The sequence below is a fragment of the Capra hircus genome, chromosome 26, assembly GCF_001704415.2.
Source record: "Capra hircus breed San Clemente chromosome 26, ASM170441v1, whole genome shotgun sequence".
NCBI lineage: Eukaryota > Metazoa > Chordata > Mammalia > Artiodactyla > Bovidae > Capra > Capra hircus.
Window position 1 is genome coordinate 6,500,672 of NC_030833.1, and position 17,657 is coordinate 6,518,328.

At 45.6% G+C, this 17,657-nt stretch overlaps 1 protein-coding gene across 2 annotated transcripts in view; it reads left to right on the forward strand.

Annotated features, from left to right (window-relative positions):
* The window catches only part of ADAM12 (ADAM metallopeptidase domain 12), a 394,156-nt gene that overhangs the window by 358,994 nt on the left and 17,505 nt on the right, over nt 1-17,657 (forward strand). For both annotated transcript variants that reach the window (XR_001917324.1, XM_018041560.1), the window contains exons 19-21: nt 564-699; nt 1,299-1,407; nt 4,170-4,349. Coding sequence is in view for 1 of the 2 variants with exons in the window: in XM_018041560.1 (XP_017897049.1) it covers nt 564-699; nt 1,299-1,407; nt 4,170-4,349 (425 nt within the window). In the remaining variant the exon portion in view is untranslated. The remainder of the gene's footprint in view (nt 1-563; nt 700-1,298; nt 1,408-4,169; nt 4,350-17,657) is intronic.

The window sequence follows — 17,657 nt, forward strand, 5'->3', positions numbered from 1 at the left end:
TGGTTAAAAAAAAAAAAATCCGCCTGCAATGCAGGAGACCCTGATTCGATCCCTAGGTTGGGAACATCCCCTGGGGAAGGAAATGGCTACCCACTCCAGTATTCTTGCCTGGAGAATTCCATGGACAGAGGAGCCTGCTGGGCTACAGTCCCATGGGGTCGCAAGAGTCAGACACAACTGAGCAACTGACACTTTGACTTCACTTCACTTTGGTTCTGATGGGATTCTAGTGACAGCTCCCTGTTACTTTCTCTGACCACCATTCTCCTGCTGTTGGCATGCTTGGGGGGGCCCATGTGGCCAGAGCTGTGGTCCCACCTGCCAGATTATATTCCCCTTTAGCAAATTCCAGACTTGTCAGCAATGAATGATGGCAAGGCAGATTGCACCTCAAGCACGACCTTTGAAGTAAGGCTAATTTATCCATACACCATTCAAGGATTTACTTACTGCATTTCTGGTCTTTCCTTCCAAGTTCGTTTTGCCGTAAATGTCACGATTTCATACTCCCCATATTTCACTATAACTGCCTCGTTCTCTGAGTCGAATGTGCTTTGTTTCAGATAACCAGGGTTTAACGATAGGAATTCTGGTCACCATCCTCTGTCTTCTTGCTGCTGGATGTGTGGTTTACCTCAAAAGGAAGACGTTGATACGACTGCTGTTTACAGATAAAAAGAACACCATCGAAAAGCTGAGGTACCCTGGGTTGGGGTCATCTTTTCAAGAAATGGTGTTTGGAAAAAGTCGACCAACTGCTCATCATTGTGTTTCTTAGCAAAGAAGGGGTCAGATTTTCTGTTGGTTTGGTGTTTTAACGTTTCTGCCAGACCAGCTGCCCTTTTCACTTTCCCCTCAAACTATTCACTGCTTATTACATAAATAAGCAGGGTGCTGATGAACTCCACTGGTGTGTTTTCCCCACCCTAACCTTGGTAATTTTTATAAGACATGGGATATTAAAACATTTTTATCAGCTGGGGTAGCTTTTCATCCAAATATATTCCAAGATGTTGCTAAAATGCCAGCTTTCTGCAAAAAGTCTCCCAGGTGTCGCAAAGTTGTGTTTCTATGCATTGCAAGAACTTTAGTTTAACAGAATAATGGCTCTGGGGGAAAGAACTCAGGATTTATAATTTAGTCCTGTAAGAGAGTAAATCTTTTCTCTTGCATGGTTACCACAGTGAGTTAAAAGAAGTGAGTTGTGTTTTGAGCGTTACTGTGAAAAACACGGGGAAAGTTGAGTCAGGCAGAGATGGTGGCGCCCCCCAGTGAGCGTGTCTGGGGTTGCCTTGCAGGTGCGTGCGCGCTTCCCAGCCCCCCAGGGGCTCCCAGCCCGGCCAGGCCCACCTCACCCACCTCAGCAAAGGCCCGATGAGGAAGCCGCCACCTTCCAGCACACCTAAGGTGAGTTTCCAACAAGCGAGAGGTGAGTGAGTGAGCACGTGAGGACGCGGGTGTTTCAACAAGAGACTTGACCCTGAGACTCTTCCTAAAAAGCACTGGGTCAGCCCCCTCGGGACGACAGAGGCTCCCTGAGGCGACGGTTGGGCTGGGAGAGGCTCAGGGTGCCGGATTCCAGGGGGCCCCCATCCCCAGAGGGACGTGGTCTTGGTCATCTCCCCGCCTTCACCCAGGCGGCCCGACTCCATGGGGGAGGGGAGGGGACTGGGCCTGCCCTCTGCCGGTCCTGATGCTGGACCCCTGCTGTGGTGCGAGGGTGCCGCGGACTGGGTAGGGGGGCTTCTGTGGCTCCATGCTACTCCCAGGGTGCGTCTAAGGGGCACACTGAGGGTGCGTCTAAGGGGCACACTGAGGGTGCGTCTAAGGGGCACACTGAGGGTGCGTCTAAGGCTCACACTGAGGGTGCGTCTAAGGGGCACACTGAGGGTGCGTCTAAGGGGCACACTGAGGGTGCGTCTAAGGCTCACACTGAGGGTGCGTCTAAGGGGCACACTGAGGGTGCGTCTAAGGCTCACACTGAGGGTGCGTCTAAGGCTCACACTGAGAGTGCGTCTAAGGGGCACACTGAGGGTGCGTCTAAGGGGCACACTGAGGGTGCGTCTAAGGCTCACACTGAGGGTGCGTCTAAGGCTCACACTGAGGGTGCGTCTAAGGGGCACACTGAGGGTGCGTCTAAGGGGCACACTGAGGGTGCGTCTAAGGGGCACACTGAGGGTGCGTCTAAGGCTCACACTGAGAGTGCGTCTAAGGGGCACACTGAGGGTGCGTCTAAGGGGCACACTGAGGGTGCGTCTAAGGGGCACACTGAGGGTGCGTCTAAGGGGCACACTGAGGGTGCGTCTAAGGCTCACACTGAGGGTGTGTCTAAGGCTCACACTGAGGGTGCGTCTAAGGCTCACACTGAGGGTGTGTCTAAGGCTCACACTGAGGGTATTTCCAAGAGTCACTCATAAGGTATTTCTAAGAGTTACTCACAAGGTTTTTCTAAGAGTTACTCCCAGGATAGTCCTAAGAGTCACAATGAGGGTATTTCTAAGAGCTACTCCCAAGGTATTTCGAAGCATTACCCTGAGCCCTTGGTTGGGCCCATTTTGCTCCAAACACAAACTGTGGAAGCTCTGTCCAACCCACAGCTTCGAAAAGCTAGATCCTTAAAGGGCCTCCCGCTCCCTGCTGTCTCTTAACTTTCCTACTGCCCTGGTGAATGTTGACTAGCATTCACTCTGATATTTAGTTTCCCCCACCAAGTGTTTCTGATATATCTATAAGAATTCCTGAATATTGAACTCATTCGGCAAGAGTCCAGACTGTAGCAGGAAACTATTTGTGTCAATAAATGACAAATGATTTTTTGAATCATTATCAGGTGTTCAGTAAGCAAAGAAAAAAAAAAAAGAAAGAAAATCTATTTTATCTCCCTCAGTCCAAAAAGTCTAGAGAGTTGGGTTCCAAAGAGAAGCCATTCCTAATAAGCATTGCCACTTTCCACCCCCAACCATGGACATGAGGGGAAAACAGCTTCATTTGTGAGAGTCAAATATGCAGCTTTATTTTTGAAGGATCAAAAGCCAGAAATGACCCAAATACCAATCAGGTAGAAGGGTAAACACATTTTGTTATATTTACACAGTGGGATGCTATTCAGAATAAGACAAAATGAACTATTGATACACACAATATCTTGGATACATCTCAAAATAATCATGCCAAGTGAAAGAAGCCAGATCAAAAACAATGATTCCATTTTTATAAAATTCTAGAAAATGCAAACCAATTTATAATGACCGAAATTACATCAATAGTTGCTGGGAAAAAGAGAGGGAAGGACTTCACAAGTCAAAGGGCTAGTGGAAATGAGACATAGCTGATGATGGCGATGGGTATGTTCATTGTTTTGCTTGTGATGGTTTCATGGGTGTGAACCTCTATCAAAATTTACCAAATGTACATTTTAAATATTGACTGCAACTAACAGTTAATTAAACCTCAGTAAAGCTGTTTTTAGAGGGAAAGGAATAAAAGAGGGAGGCAGGGAGGGACAGGGTATGTGAGGCTCATGCTGCGTCCAATCTCATCTGTCACTAAAAACAAGGCCACCATGTGGGCAGTGTTTCTACAGACCCAGACCCAACCTCCACCCTTGGCTTCCAGAATCCCCGATGCTCCTCCTTCCTTGGTTCTCACTGAGCCTTGTGTACATTGAACTGCATCTCATTTTCACAAGTCCTTTGGAATTTCCTGAATTTCTGGTCTGTGTCTTAACACGTGTTGACACTTCCTGAGGTGCCTTGCACCTACCTGCTAATTAATTAATCCAATTTTTAAAAATTCAAATAGAAATTAATCCCAGAGCTAAACGGGAAGGAAAATTTTTAAAAAGGCGGCGGGGGGAGGTATACGTATAGCTGGTTCACCTTGCTGTAGAAACTAACACAACATTGAAAAGCAACTACACTCAAGAAAGAAATTAAAACAAGAAAAATGTCCGTCCCCATGGGTTCAGATTTGGAGGTGAGAAGGGTGCTTCTGTTAGAATTCTGACGTTTGCGTAAATAATGATAGATTCCCTTTCCTGTAACTCCTTGATTTCTCACCCTTCCTCCAGCCCCTTCCCCCTGCAGCTTTAGCAGAGGCGTTAGCACTGTGTGTCCTCTAGGAGATTCCCAGTAATGGTCACATGGTGGCTCTCTACTCTGACCCCGCAGGACAACACCCGGAGAGTGCCGCCGTGTCAGCACGTGGACATCAGCAGACCCCTCAAGGCCCCCGACGCCCCTCGGCCGAGTTCCCCGCAGCGAGGGCTCCCACCCCTGCACCAGGCTCCTCGCGTGCCCTGCGTCCCTGCCAGACCCCTGCCGGCCAACCCTGCACTCAGGCAGGCCCAGGTATGCCCTCAGCTCTTAGCCTGATGGAGGTGCTTGGAATCCAGACTCTGCTACTTGCCAGCATCTGAACTTGGACAAGTTGCTCAAGTTCTCAGCGCCTGTATAAAACAGAGTTAATTCAGCCCCTGAGATGGGTAAATGAGACCGTCCACAGAAAGCATGTAGTACCGTGTTGGGGGCATAGTTGTGGTGCAGTATAGTTTAGCTCTTCTGAGGGATATTTTTTGTTTGCTTTTGGTTGTACGGGGTCTTCGGCGCTACACGCGGGCTCTCTCTGGCTGCAGTGTGCGGGCTTCTCGCTGTGACGGCTTCTTATTGCAGAGCATGGGCGCTAGGGCGTGGGCTCAGTGCTTGTAACACACAGGCTTGGTTGCTCGGAGGCATGCGGAATCTTCTCAGACCAGGAATCACACCTTTGTCCCCTGCGTCGGCAGGCAGATTCTTAACCACTGGACTGCCAGGGATGTCCTCTTAGGACTATTTTTATCTCTTCTATTCAGAATAGTGAGGGTGTCCATTCAACTTGCATCTATACCAATAGCCTCCAACCTTTTTGGCACCAGAGTCTGGTTCCATGGAAGACAGCTTTTCTGTGGCTGAGGGGTGGGGAGGACGGTTTCCGAGTGACTCAAGGGCATTACATTTATTGTGCACTGTATTTCTGTTTTTATCATTATCACCTTCACCTCAGATCATCAGGCATTAGATCCCAGAGGCTGGGGACCCTTGATCTATATACTATGACATTTTGGAGAGTGACAGGTGGCCCTGTGAATAATTTGGCTTGGCCAATAAAACAGGTTTTACAGTAAATACAATAAGATACCTGATATTTTGGCCACCTGATGCACAGAGCCGACTCATTGGGAGATAGGAATGGTAATGGGCATACTTTCTTACCATTTTTCACCTTCAAAAAGCATTTACAAAAATCTTTACCGCTGATTTACTTTCTGCGCACCAGTTGCAAGAGTATATAACACACTTCATGTGTACAATCTCATTTTTATGCTGTTGGCAGTAACAGATTCTGTTTGTATGACAGGAAACTTGAGGTGGAGACACAATTAAACACCGAATGCAAAGTACAAAGATATAATCACCGGTGAGAAAATGGTGTAACCATTTTAAGCCTCTGAATATATATAAATATTTTTCAAGACTGACATGCACTTATGTTCCCATACTAGTACAGAGTATCTGTCTCACCATGACTTTGCTGGTATTAAGTATTAATATTTCAAAGCTTTGCCCATTTGATACATAAAATAGCTTTTTCCATCTAGTAGTTCTATAGATTACTGAAAGGGATGTTGAAGTTTCCAGCCAGAAATGTGTCCCTTTTCAGCCATCAGTTTTTACTTCATGTGTTTTGAAGCTCTGATGTTTGTGGTACAAACCAATCTGGACTGCTGTGTCTTCTTGGTGAGCTGACCCTTTTATTGTCATGTAACGTCCTTCATCTGGGGCTTCCCTGGTAGCTCAGCGGTAAAGAATCCTCCTGCCAGGGCAGGAGGTGCAGGAGACCTGGGTTCAGTCCCCGGGTCGGGAAGGTCCCCTGGAGAAGGACCTGGCAGCCCACTCCAGTACTCTTGCCTGGAGAATCCCCTGGACAGAGGAGCCTGGCGGGCTACGGTCCACAGGGTCGCGAAAGAACTGGACACGACCTAGCAACTAAACGACAGCAACAAATGTCCTTCTTTGGTTCTGGTGCCTTTGTTCTAAAATCTGTTTTATTTTACATTAATACATTTGCTCAGTTTTTTTTTTTTTTTTGATTGGCGTTTGCAAGGAATGTGTCTTTCCATCTTTTTACTTGAAATGAGTTTCTGAGAAACAGCATAGAGTTGAGGCATGTATTTTTCATCCGTTCTGTCAGTCACGGGCTTTTAACTGGTGTGTACAGACCATTTACTTTTAATATAATTACTGATAGAATGGAAGGCTACCGTTTTAAAGTTTTTATCATGCCCCTCTTTCCTGACTTCCTGTGGGCTTGTTGAACATTTTTCCCTATTCCATTATTGATTCATCTGTAGTGTTTATGACATATGTCTGTCTATACATTTTTGTCTGGCTGCCTTAGGGCAGAGTTTCTCAGCCTCAGCATTGTTGACATTTTGGACTGGATGACTCTTTGTTGTATCAGACTGTCCTGTGTATCACAGAATGTTTAGCAGCATCTTGGTTTCTACCAACTGTAGATGGCAGTAGCATCTGTAATCATCCCTCTAAACATGGCCAGATGTCTCCTAGGAGACACAATTACCCCTAATTGAAAACTGCTGCCCTAAAGATTACATTGTATGTACATAATGTATCACAGTCTACTAGTATCAATATTTTATCACTTCAAGTGGAAGGTAAAGCTTCACCATCTTCCCCATCCCTTTATTCTTCTCCCCCTGTGATACGGATGCCTTCAGTGTTTCCTTTATGTAATGAGACCATTTTAGATGTTGTCATTTTTGCTTTTAACCACCAAGCATCGTTTTTTAAACTTAAGGAGAATGGTTTACAGCACCTACTCATACCGTCCCTCCTCCTGTTCCTTTTTCACTTCTGACGTCCCAGGTTTCTTGCTGTTATCATTTCCTTTACATCTGAAAAGACTTCTTTTATTCCGTTAAAGCAGATCTGCTGGTGAAAAATTCTCTTAGTTTTCCTTCCCCTGAAAATGTCTGTTTCGCTTTCATTACTGAAAAATATTTTCCATGTATATAGAATTCTGGGTTGACTGTTTTCTTCTTTCAAGATGTGAAAAGTGTTGCCCTGCTTCCTTCTGGTCTTTGTGGTGATAAGAAATCCACTAGGAAGTTCCATCCACAGGCTTTGTTCTGGGGAAGAGATGAGGCCTGTTGCTATAGGGAGGGATGGGTAACAGGCCTGGGCCATGTCCAGGATGTGGTACCCAGTGGGGACAGCAGGGCGTGGCTTTTTTCTAGTCTCACCTGGAGGCAGAATTAGGTCAGGTGTGGCCACAATGTATCTCTTACTGGCTCATGCTTCTGTTCTTTTAGCTAAAGACAGGCTCTCCTCAGGCCTTTTTTCTTTTCTTTTCTTTCTTTCTTTTTTTCATTCTGATACTATTGCATTTTCAGATTGGGGGTGGGGACACCTCCCCCAGAGCCCAGGCCAAGATATAAAGAAGGAGGAAACAGAAAAAACCTAGGACTCACTACTGGGCAGTTCCTTGAGTTCTGAGGTCCCTGTTGTTGTTTAGTCACTAAGTCGTGTCTGACTGTGACCCCATGGACTGTAGCCCGCCAGGCTCCTCTGTCCATGGGATTCTCCAGGCAAGAGTATTGGAGTGGGTTGCCATGCCGTCCTCCAGGAGATCTTCCAGACCCAGGGATCAAACCTGCGTCTCCTGTGTCTCCGGCATTGGCAGGCAGGTTCTTTATCACTGAGCCACCTGGGAAGCCCTCTGAGATCCCTAGCCAGTCCATTTACTTTTCTCCATCTTTCAGAGTGTCTGTCGGTTGCTTTATGGACTTTCTGCAGACTTTTATGTTGTGATTTGCAGGGGGAATAGGGTGAAGTGTGCTTATTCCACCTCATCCAGACCTCATTTCTCTCTGAATTTCTTTGACTGCTGGTATACTTGAACTGCTTTTTGTATATCTGTTAACAGAGTGTGCTGGTAAATTGACTGTCCAAAAAAAAGCCTTGATTTGTAGGTGATTTCTCTGCTGTAAAAACTCCACCATGATTAATTTCAGGTTATTGAGGTGATGTCTCTGAATCAAGAGCAGAGAATCAGCCAGTATATGCTGGTAGCAGCCAGCTCCAGCACACAGCTGATATTAACTGTATTTGTTCTGTGAGCTGTCTATTCCCACGCTTTGCCTGTTTTTCTCTGTTTGAGAGTTTTTCTTCCTTATTTGTTCGAGTTCATTTTCTTAATAGGTTAAGAATCCTTACCCATTTCCAGTAATTCACTGTAAACATCTCCCTAGTTTGCCTTTCAGTTTTATTTATGCTGGGTGGTTGTTTTTTTTTTTTATAAAAATTCCAGTTTTGGGTATTTATTAATCCTTGGTGAATCCTCCTATTCCTTTTGTGCTTACAAAGTCTTCTCCCATTTCAATCAAGACCCACCTGTAACTTGTTTATTTTGTTGCCCATTGAAGGTACTTTTACATTCATTTTGGGAACTTGTCTTGGATTTGCATTAGTGGAAGGGATGAGTACTTTCTAAACTTCTCTGGGCATATGGATTTTTTCGAGAATCTGATGAAAACTATGAACCCTTGAGAATGCACCCATATGCAATACTTCATACACAAATTTCAGTAATTCACAGAACCCGTCAGCCTTTTCTCCACGGATTCTCTTGTCCTGGGGCTTTTCCTGCCTCCCTGTAAGTAGCTCACCTGTGTACCATGTGATACTGGGACTCTCACTAATAAGAAAGGATATTTTTACTTGCTGGTGTCTTTTTTTCCTACCAGCAGTGAGTGCCTACAGAAGTGATGACGCCTTCAAGATTTCCTTTAAAGCAGGCCTCAAAAAAGGGCTTCATTCTGTTTTATGAAACTAAGGAAATGTTACCCTTTAAACATTAGTAACTGAAAAATCCACATTTCTCACTCCAGGCTGGGGTCTGTCTGGAGCTTTTCCGAGACATATGATCTGGATTAGGCTTGCACTTTCTCATCACGCCGAGGGGACCGGCATAAATCCCATGCAGGTGCGGCGCCTCTGGGAGGTGGTTCTTGTTTGGCGGCACAGATCGAACCCACTGGCCCTTGGTACCTCAGCATTACCTGTGCCCTGTCCCCCAGGATGCGACAGACACACGCTCGGTGGCTAGCCCTGCCTCATCCATCCAGGCTTACCATCTACACTTTCCGGAAGGAAAACACTTTCATAAACACCACGTTAGTGGTTGACCTCACGTCCGAAGGGTAAGTTAGTTCTTTACAGAAAATGCTCCATCTTGCCATCAGTGTTCTGTGTGATCTTTAAAAATCAAGGACAGTTGAATCAACTCTCTTTTGTCCACAGATGGGCCTTTCTGGGCTACCATTTCCTTCTCAGGGAAATGAGCCTTGCAACTCAAGCTTCTCAAACTAACTCCTTGGCCTTGATCGAGGAAGCGAACTTTCATTTCCCTTTCATCCTGTCAGCTCTCTGAGATGGAAAGCATTCAGTATATTCATCTGGCTTTTAGCTGACTGCTCCTGAGTTCTCCTGAAACATAGCCTGAGCATGAAAGGCACAGTGTGGGCTTGAGAAAAGGCTAGAAAAATGATGGAAAAAAAAAAGAAGTCACACACAGGGGTGTGTGGTCACATGCAACTGCACACAGGCAGGGAGCCTGGTAGAATACCGTTGTTTTGCCTGGCACAGTCCTGGCCCCGCTCTGCCTGGCATGTTATGCTCACAAGTCACCAAGAACAGGCACGTCAGTGAGGAGGTCAGACAAACCAGCCCACTGCCAGCTCACGGACCACTGCAGAGCGCCCAGGGACAGCACTGCATAGAGAGTTCATCTCAGACTCTGGAAGAGAAAAAGGAGGAAAGAAAAACAGGGCAGGTTCCAGGAGTGGCGACCGGAGGACCCCAGAGGGTTTGGGGCAGCTTTCTGATGATGTTGTAGCCACGCGTTCCGGGAAACAAACTCACTCAGAAGGACGATGCAGATAGTGCAGTGCATTTTATTACGCCGGCAGGCCCAAGGCAGAGTCTCCTCTTAGCCAAGGACCCCAACCAGTTTTTGTGAAAGCCTTATATACCCCAAGTGTTCGTGCCCAAACCCACCTCCCCAAATTCCCTGAAACTAGTCTGAACAAAGGAAAAGAAAGATACAATCAAAGTTAACCTGTGATTCACATGCCTTAAGCCTAGGTAGTTAACTGTGGACAATTATCAATAGGGCTGTGGTCATACCTGTGGTCATACCCCAATAAGCATAATAGATTTTATGATTCTATTGGGTTACATAAATAATTCACCAGGGACAGAGAGTCTAGGTATGAGCCCTGGGGCTCTTCCATCTGGGGTCTGGTTTTCCAGTTGGCATGTCATTTCCATAGATACTGGGCATATAGCTCAAAGTGCACAGTCCGGCCCAAGATGGAGTCCTGCTTTCAAATAGAGCCTCTTCAGTTTCCTCCTTCAGTGATGTGATGGTTAATCTTGAGATATTTTAGGTGGTTTTTTCCTCTGGATTACAAAAGTGTTCAAAAACATACAAGCTTGCACCCATACGATTGTGTTAAAGTAATATATGTAATATAAGAGGAGCTGTGTCCGAGCATGTGTCCCGAGCAGAATTCTGGAAGTGCGTCTTCGGGTGGCAAGCTTGAGCTCTGATACCCAGGCAGAGAATGAGACTGCGTCTGGGAGCTCACGAGCTGCGCTTTGTAGCATGAAATGATTCTTTGCCCTGACCCCAGACATCATCCGTAAAGTCAACTGACTTGACTTCCACGAGGGAAGGGGGCTCTGAGAGGCCCTGGGCGAGCCAGAGACTCCAGGAGAAGTAACAGCTGACACGGAGTTTTATGTTTTCCTTCTCTGCCTGCCAATTCCCTTCCATCCTGAAACCTCAGCGCAGGGCGCAGACCACGGCAGCCTGGTGTGGGTCTCAGGTTGGTCGGCAGATGAGGGAGAGGCCGCGGTTACACCAGGGGCACATGTACGGGGGAGAGGACGGCTCCCTGCAGGCTCAATCCTGAGCTGCCAGGAGAGGATCCAGCCTGAGGAGCCCAGGGTGGGAGGCAGTGGGCACAGCCCCCTGACACAGACAGCACCCAGGGACCCTGAGAGAGCTCTGGGCATGGGTGGAGTGTCGTACCATCACCCAAGAGAGGGTCTCAAGTCACTAAAGATGAATTTAAAAAAACCGGTGTGGTTCGAGAGACTAGGAGGTGTGACGACACGGGTGATTGTCTTACCTGCCAAACCCCCCGTGCGCCCAAATGTGTTCCCTGCTGAGACAAGGAGCAGGCTTGGGGGGCAAACTCTGGAGTTTCGTTAGATTTCTAGAATGTAGCAAACTGAAATCCTTTATGCACTTTATTATGACTAATAGGCTTAATTCACTCATCTAGAGTTTAAATAAGAGCACGTTCAATGTCACATCTAAGAAATAGATTTCTCCACGCACAGAATTATATCTAGAGAAGTCGGTGCTAAGAAGTAGATCGAAATGCAATTTTCTGCTGTCAGACTGCAGTGTGCCATGATTCTAATGGGAGTATAAGTGGCACCTTCAATCCATAGATGGGCCATCCTTCAAAAGAGTAAAAACCTCATGAAAGCATCACTTAGCACTTATCTGTAATTTTTTAAGGTTTGCTCCATAAAACAGCATTTGAACTGTACATGCTGATGTGTGACCCTACTTGGATTGTTTTATTTTTTTAAGCCCTACATTTCCTGGGAAAAGTTAGGAAGTGGTTTTCCTCCATAGAATCTTATCAGTGGGTAATGCTACTGACCTGACTGGCTAAAGTTGTTTTTCCAGTTAGATTAGCTTCTTTACTAGAACAATAGGAAAAAAGAAGAAAAGCAACTGAACCTATCTCTTAGATTGATTTTTGCTGAATTCAGGTCCTTTCTTGAGACAGCAGATGGGCTTATGAGAATATCTGCCAACCCTGTTTCTGGCATGTTTCTGTGCTGCAGAAATTCCAGCAAAGGCAGGATTAATTCCTATTCTTAGTCTTATAACCGAATGGTCTATAGTTGTATGTGTGTGTATGCCTGTTTGAGTTATTACCCTAAGTGTTTTAGGATAAGGAGCCTCTCGGTTGTGTTTTGAGTTGTTAAGAAAGAGCAAGCATGTGTTGAGCGCCAGTTATGTGGCTAGTGGCCCCAGGCTAAGTGCTTTGCAGGCATTTCTAACCACCTGGAGGGGTCTAGGAGGCAGACACCACCAATACCCCATTTCACAGAGGAGGGAACACGGCAAAGTGAAAGTGAAGTCGCTCAGTTGTGTCCGACTCTTCACGGCCCCATGGACTGTAGCCTAGCAGGCTCACCCATCCATGGGATTTTCCAGGCAAGAGTACTGGAATGGGTTGCCATTTCCTTCTCCAGGGAGGATCTTCCTGACCCAGGTATCGAACCCTGGGCTCCTGCCTTGCAGACAGACGCTTTACCCTCTGAGCCATCAGGGAAGTTCACGGCAACATGAGGCCAAATAGCAAGACCCCCAGAGGTGGAGATCAGGGCTGCAGACTTAACATGGCTGCACAAACGGGTGGATACAGAGGGGGCAGAAGGAAGAAACGGCAGGAAGACAGTGATGGCGAGCAAGTCTTAGATCACTGGCTGCCTCGGTGATCTTTAATCCATTTTCCCCATTTTTGTGATGGGGTAGGATGGGGGAACCTTGCATCCTGCAAAGCCTCATACAGTAGCAGGAGAGGCTTGCATTTCTCTCCACTTTTGCTTATGACAGTATCATGCTCCAGCCATTTGTCTTGACTGGTCTTAGAACCAGCCCTTGGTCAGAAACATAGCAGTGGTTGTGTTGCATCCCAGATACTCATGGCATCTTTTTTTTAATGTATTTTTAATTGAAGAATAATTGCTTTACAATATTGGTTTCATTTCTGCCATACAGCAACGTGAATCAGCCAGAGGTGTACATACGTCCCCTCCCTCTTGAACCTCGCTCCCGCCTCCCACCCTTTCCCACCCTTCTAGGTGGTCGCAGAGCCCCGGGTTGAGTTCTCTGAGTCATGTGGCAGATTCCCACTGGCCATCTCCTTGACATATGGCAGTGTAGATGCTTCCGTGCTACCCTCTCCATTCGCCTCACCCTCTCTTTCCTCCCCCCGACCGCCCGTTTCCATAAGCCTGTTCTCTCTGTCTGCCCTCCATTCCTGCCCTGCAGATAGGTTCACCAGTACCGTCTTTCTAGATTCCATGTGAAGAATCCTCCATGCATTGTTTGTAGAGGTGAGATTTTCAGTTCCGTGTTTCTGACATTTCTCCTCCACAACTTATCTGTGTCTGTAGAACATACACCGCACTGTATTTTGTAAAACAAAGCTGCCCGATATTGTACATCTCTTCTAAGATGGTAGAGCAGTCAGACTCGATGTAGGTAGTGTCAGAGGGAAATGGGGACAGCTATTCCAAAGAGCCCTCCCTCCCCCAACCCACACAAAGAGTGATGAACAATTAACATGGGCTGTTACTTATAAGCAATAACTATTCATTCATAAAGGATACAAATAGGAGCAAAGCTAATTTAGACCATGATTTCAGAGCCATGAGGTCCTGGCCAGTCCCTCTGAGGTTGAGCCCAAACTTGCAGAGTTGTCTGCCACAGAACGAATTCACATCTGAATTTATTTGAATGAGGACTTGCACCATTCTGATCTGTGTGGGCATCTGATACTTAAACCAGCCCTCACAGAGGTTGCAAGCCTGATGATCTAGACCCTTGCTTGTCAGAAATGCCAGTACATACTGAGAAAAGGAAATCTATGCATCAGGATATACTCCCAAGGAAGGGAGGTGAAATACGAGAAAACTGATCATTATAAAAACCTGTATTATGCAAGCCTAAAGCTGGGGAGGGTCCTCTGTGTCTTCTCTCTGCTTCTCAGATTTCATCCTTTTACCCAGATGTCCACCCAAGACCCCCCTCCTCCCGAGCCTTCCTGCAGTCCAGGGGTCTCCTCACTCACCCGCCGCCTCAGTCCGGAGTTACCTGGGCACCTGGCCTGCTCCATTTCAGAAGGCTGCTGCTGCTGCTGCTAAGTCGTTTTAGTCGGGTCCGACTCCGTGCGACCCCATAGCCGGCAGCAGGAGACTGTTATTCCTTTCCAGGCACACCTGAGCCCTTGCGCACACCGTGAACGCAGTAGACGTGTAGGAAGCACACTGAACGAGGTGAATTCTCAGTAGTAAATAGTAAGCCTTGTCACGGGATCGCACACTCCCTCGGGGCCCACCCGACCAGTGAGCTATAGGTGAGAAAAGATCTTAGGCACTTCATCCGATGAGTCCAAAGTAGAGCTACTGCCCAGCTAGAGCATAAGACTCTTAAATCGTAGCTACCAAGGTTTGGGACTCCTGCTCGCTTCTGCCTACCCAGTAGCTTCCAGGAATTTCAGCTAAAATATTTGGGGTTTCATATCATCTACTGAGGCTTCCCAGGTGGCACTAGTGGAAAAGAATCGCCGGTCAGGGCAGGAGATGCAAGAGACATGGGTTTGAGCCCTGGGGCGGAAAGGTCCCCTGGAGGAGGAAATGGCAACCCGCTCCAGTGTTCTTGCCTGGAGAATCCCGTGGACAGAGGATCCTGGCGGGCTACAGTCCGTGGGGCTGCAAAGAGTCAGGCATGACTGAGTGACTCAGCACAGCACATCACGCACTAATACTCACAAGACAAACACATCTGATATGGAAGCACCTTCATCTCCCTGGAGAGAAATGACTTTAGAGGGAAGCCATTCAAGTGACTACAGTATTCAAAGGAGTGTTTGTTTTCCACTCACTTCTATTACTGTAAACACCCAAATTGTACATGAAAAAAAAAATGGATGCCTGACACTACCTTTATATTGTAATGGCAATGGATGCCTGTAGCTAAAAATTCCAACAATTGTAAAGGGTTATTTGGAAAGTAATCCCCTTCCCACCTCTATCACCAGGCTCACTTCCCAAAAGCAGTCATTAACACTAGGTTTTTGTAAAATGTAATTTAGAATACAGTGAAAAGTCTCTTCCACCTGTCTCTCTCTGCAGAGTGAGAGGTTATGGAAAAGTTGGAAATTTTCAAACACTCGAAATTAAAAGGTACAGTGAAGCCTCTCTACCCATCCCCCGTCTTCAGCAACCATCACCTTGCTATCGCTCTTATTTCAAACCTTGGATCCTAATCTTGAAATGAAATGGCAGCACACCTGGTACTTATTTCCACTTTGGTTATTCCAGATCGACCGAATCCTTTTCACTGGCTGTGTAGTATTTCATGGTAGGACCACACTGTAAGTTTTTAACCTGTCCTTTACTGACGGCCACATGGGTGGTTTCATCATTTGATACTTCGAACAGGCATATTCTTGCCCAGGCACCTTCAGCCCATGTTTGACAGTGGATGTGGGACAAATTTCGGGGAGCACAATTGCAGATCACAGGCCACATGCATTAGAAACTTGATAGATAATTGCTGATCAAAGGCCATATGCATTTAGAAACTTGATAGATGAGGCAGAAATGCCTCTAAGCGATGCATCCCTATTTCTGTTCCCCAAGTCTTCATCAATGCAGGGCGTGCAGAGATGTTTCTTATCTTTGCCAATATGATAGGTTGAAACGAAAACTACATGTCTTTCTTCCTATGTGTGAGATGGGGGACCCTTTCACAGGTTTAAAATCCATTCGTTTTTTCCCTTTTTCGTAAACTGCTTTATCACCTTTTTTGCCACTTTTTGTTGTTAAAAAGGTTTATCTACCCAAAGATTACAAACATGTTTTTCTATTTCAAGTAGCTTCATGATCTTTTTTTCACATTTAAGTATTTGATCCATCTGCTAGTGTATAAAATGAAGTAGGAATCCAGCTTTATTTTTCTAGATAACCTCCTGACTAATCCTTAGCACTGTTCATTGCGTTTGTGTATTTATCTGTCCTTTATTGGCTTATCTTTTCTATACTAGATTTATCTGGCTCCTCCTCCATTCTTCGTTGTTGTTTAGTCTCTAAGCCTTGTCCGACTCTTTGCGACCCCGTGGACTGCAGCAAACCAGGCTTTCCTGTCCTTCACCATCTCCCAGAGTTTGCTCAAACCCATGTCCATTGAGTTGGTCATGCCATCCAACCATCTCATCCTCTGCCACCCCCTTCTCCTCCTGCCTTCAATATTTCCCAGCATCAGGTTCTTTTCCAATAAGTCAGGTCTTCACATCAGGTAGCCAGAGTATTAGAGTTTCAGCATCAGTTCTTCCAAGGAACATTCAGGGTTGATTTCCTTTAGGATTAACTGCTTTGATCTCCCTGCTGTCAGGGGGACTCTCAAGAGTCTTCTCCAGCACAAGTTGAAAGCATCAATTCTTTGGCGCTCAACCTTCTTTATGGTCCAGCTCTCACATCCACCTCCACTCCACCACTCTCAGAGAACCAGCCCTAGATTTTATATATAATTTTCCTTTCACTGCCATTAGACCAGAGAAACATTACTTTCATCTCCCCTCTACAAATTTGAGATAATATCTCTCTCATTGGACTTAGTGATAATTAAATGAAAACATATAACTTTATTAGGATATCTGTAATGTCTTTGCTAAATGATAGTAACTTTTATTTTACTTTTTATTCTGCTCTTATCTTTATCACTTCCATTTTTCTTTTGTACTTAGCTTTTCTCTAACTTCTTAGATCATTATTTCACTTATATTCATATTTGATTACATAGCATGTAAATCTAGAAGTTTCCCAAACACTGCTTTATCTGTGCCTGTTCTCATTTTTGTGTTTACCATAATTTTAAAAGAGTCTATGTTTTCTCTTTTGTTTTCTCCTTTGGCCAGAATATTGAAATTCATTCTGCTGTTGCTAATATTTTAAATAGATTTCCCTACTGTCTAAAAGCAGAGTGTTTCTATGAAACCTTTCATAAGCCAAAATGGCATAAAGTAAAGAAGCAATTACCTTAGGACACATCTTGTTAAGGGATGCAAATCAGATAAAGCACAGATGCTCACCAACAGGGTTCAGAGCTCTGGCGGGCATGCTGAGTGTCATTCCTGGGGCAGGAGCTTCATGGTGCCACCCCCTCTGCTCAATAGCTGTTGCCCCCACAATGCTGAAAGCTGACTATTTGCCTTTTTGTGCGTGAAAGCAAAGATCCTCTTCAGATTTTTGTCGGTTAGTGAAAACAGGTACTAATGTAGGTCTTTCATAAAAGTGAGGGTCAAGCAAATATATAAATGTAAAAATGATCCAAAATTCACCCATATTTATACTACATAGAAATAACCATTGTTACCTGTTTCTCTAGGTATACAACTATTTAACTTTCAGATATATCCATATATTTCTTTATTAGGAAAGGAAAAATTAAATAGTATAGACTGCTTCAGCCCACTCCAGATACAAGCTCTGGCCTAAGTTTGGTGTTGATTTTCTATGGGTATGTGCATGCTAAGTCACTTCAGTCATGTCTGACTCTTTGGGACTCCATGGACTGCAGCCCACCAGGCCCTTCTGTCCATGGGATTCACCAGACAAGAATAACTGGAGTGGGTTGCCATGCCCTCCTCCAGTACTTTTCATATATTTTTATGTAAGTAGGTATCCATGAATAATATATATGATTAGTCTTTGTTTTTCAGT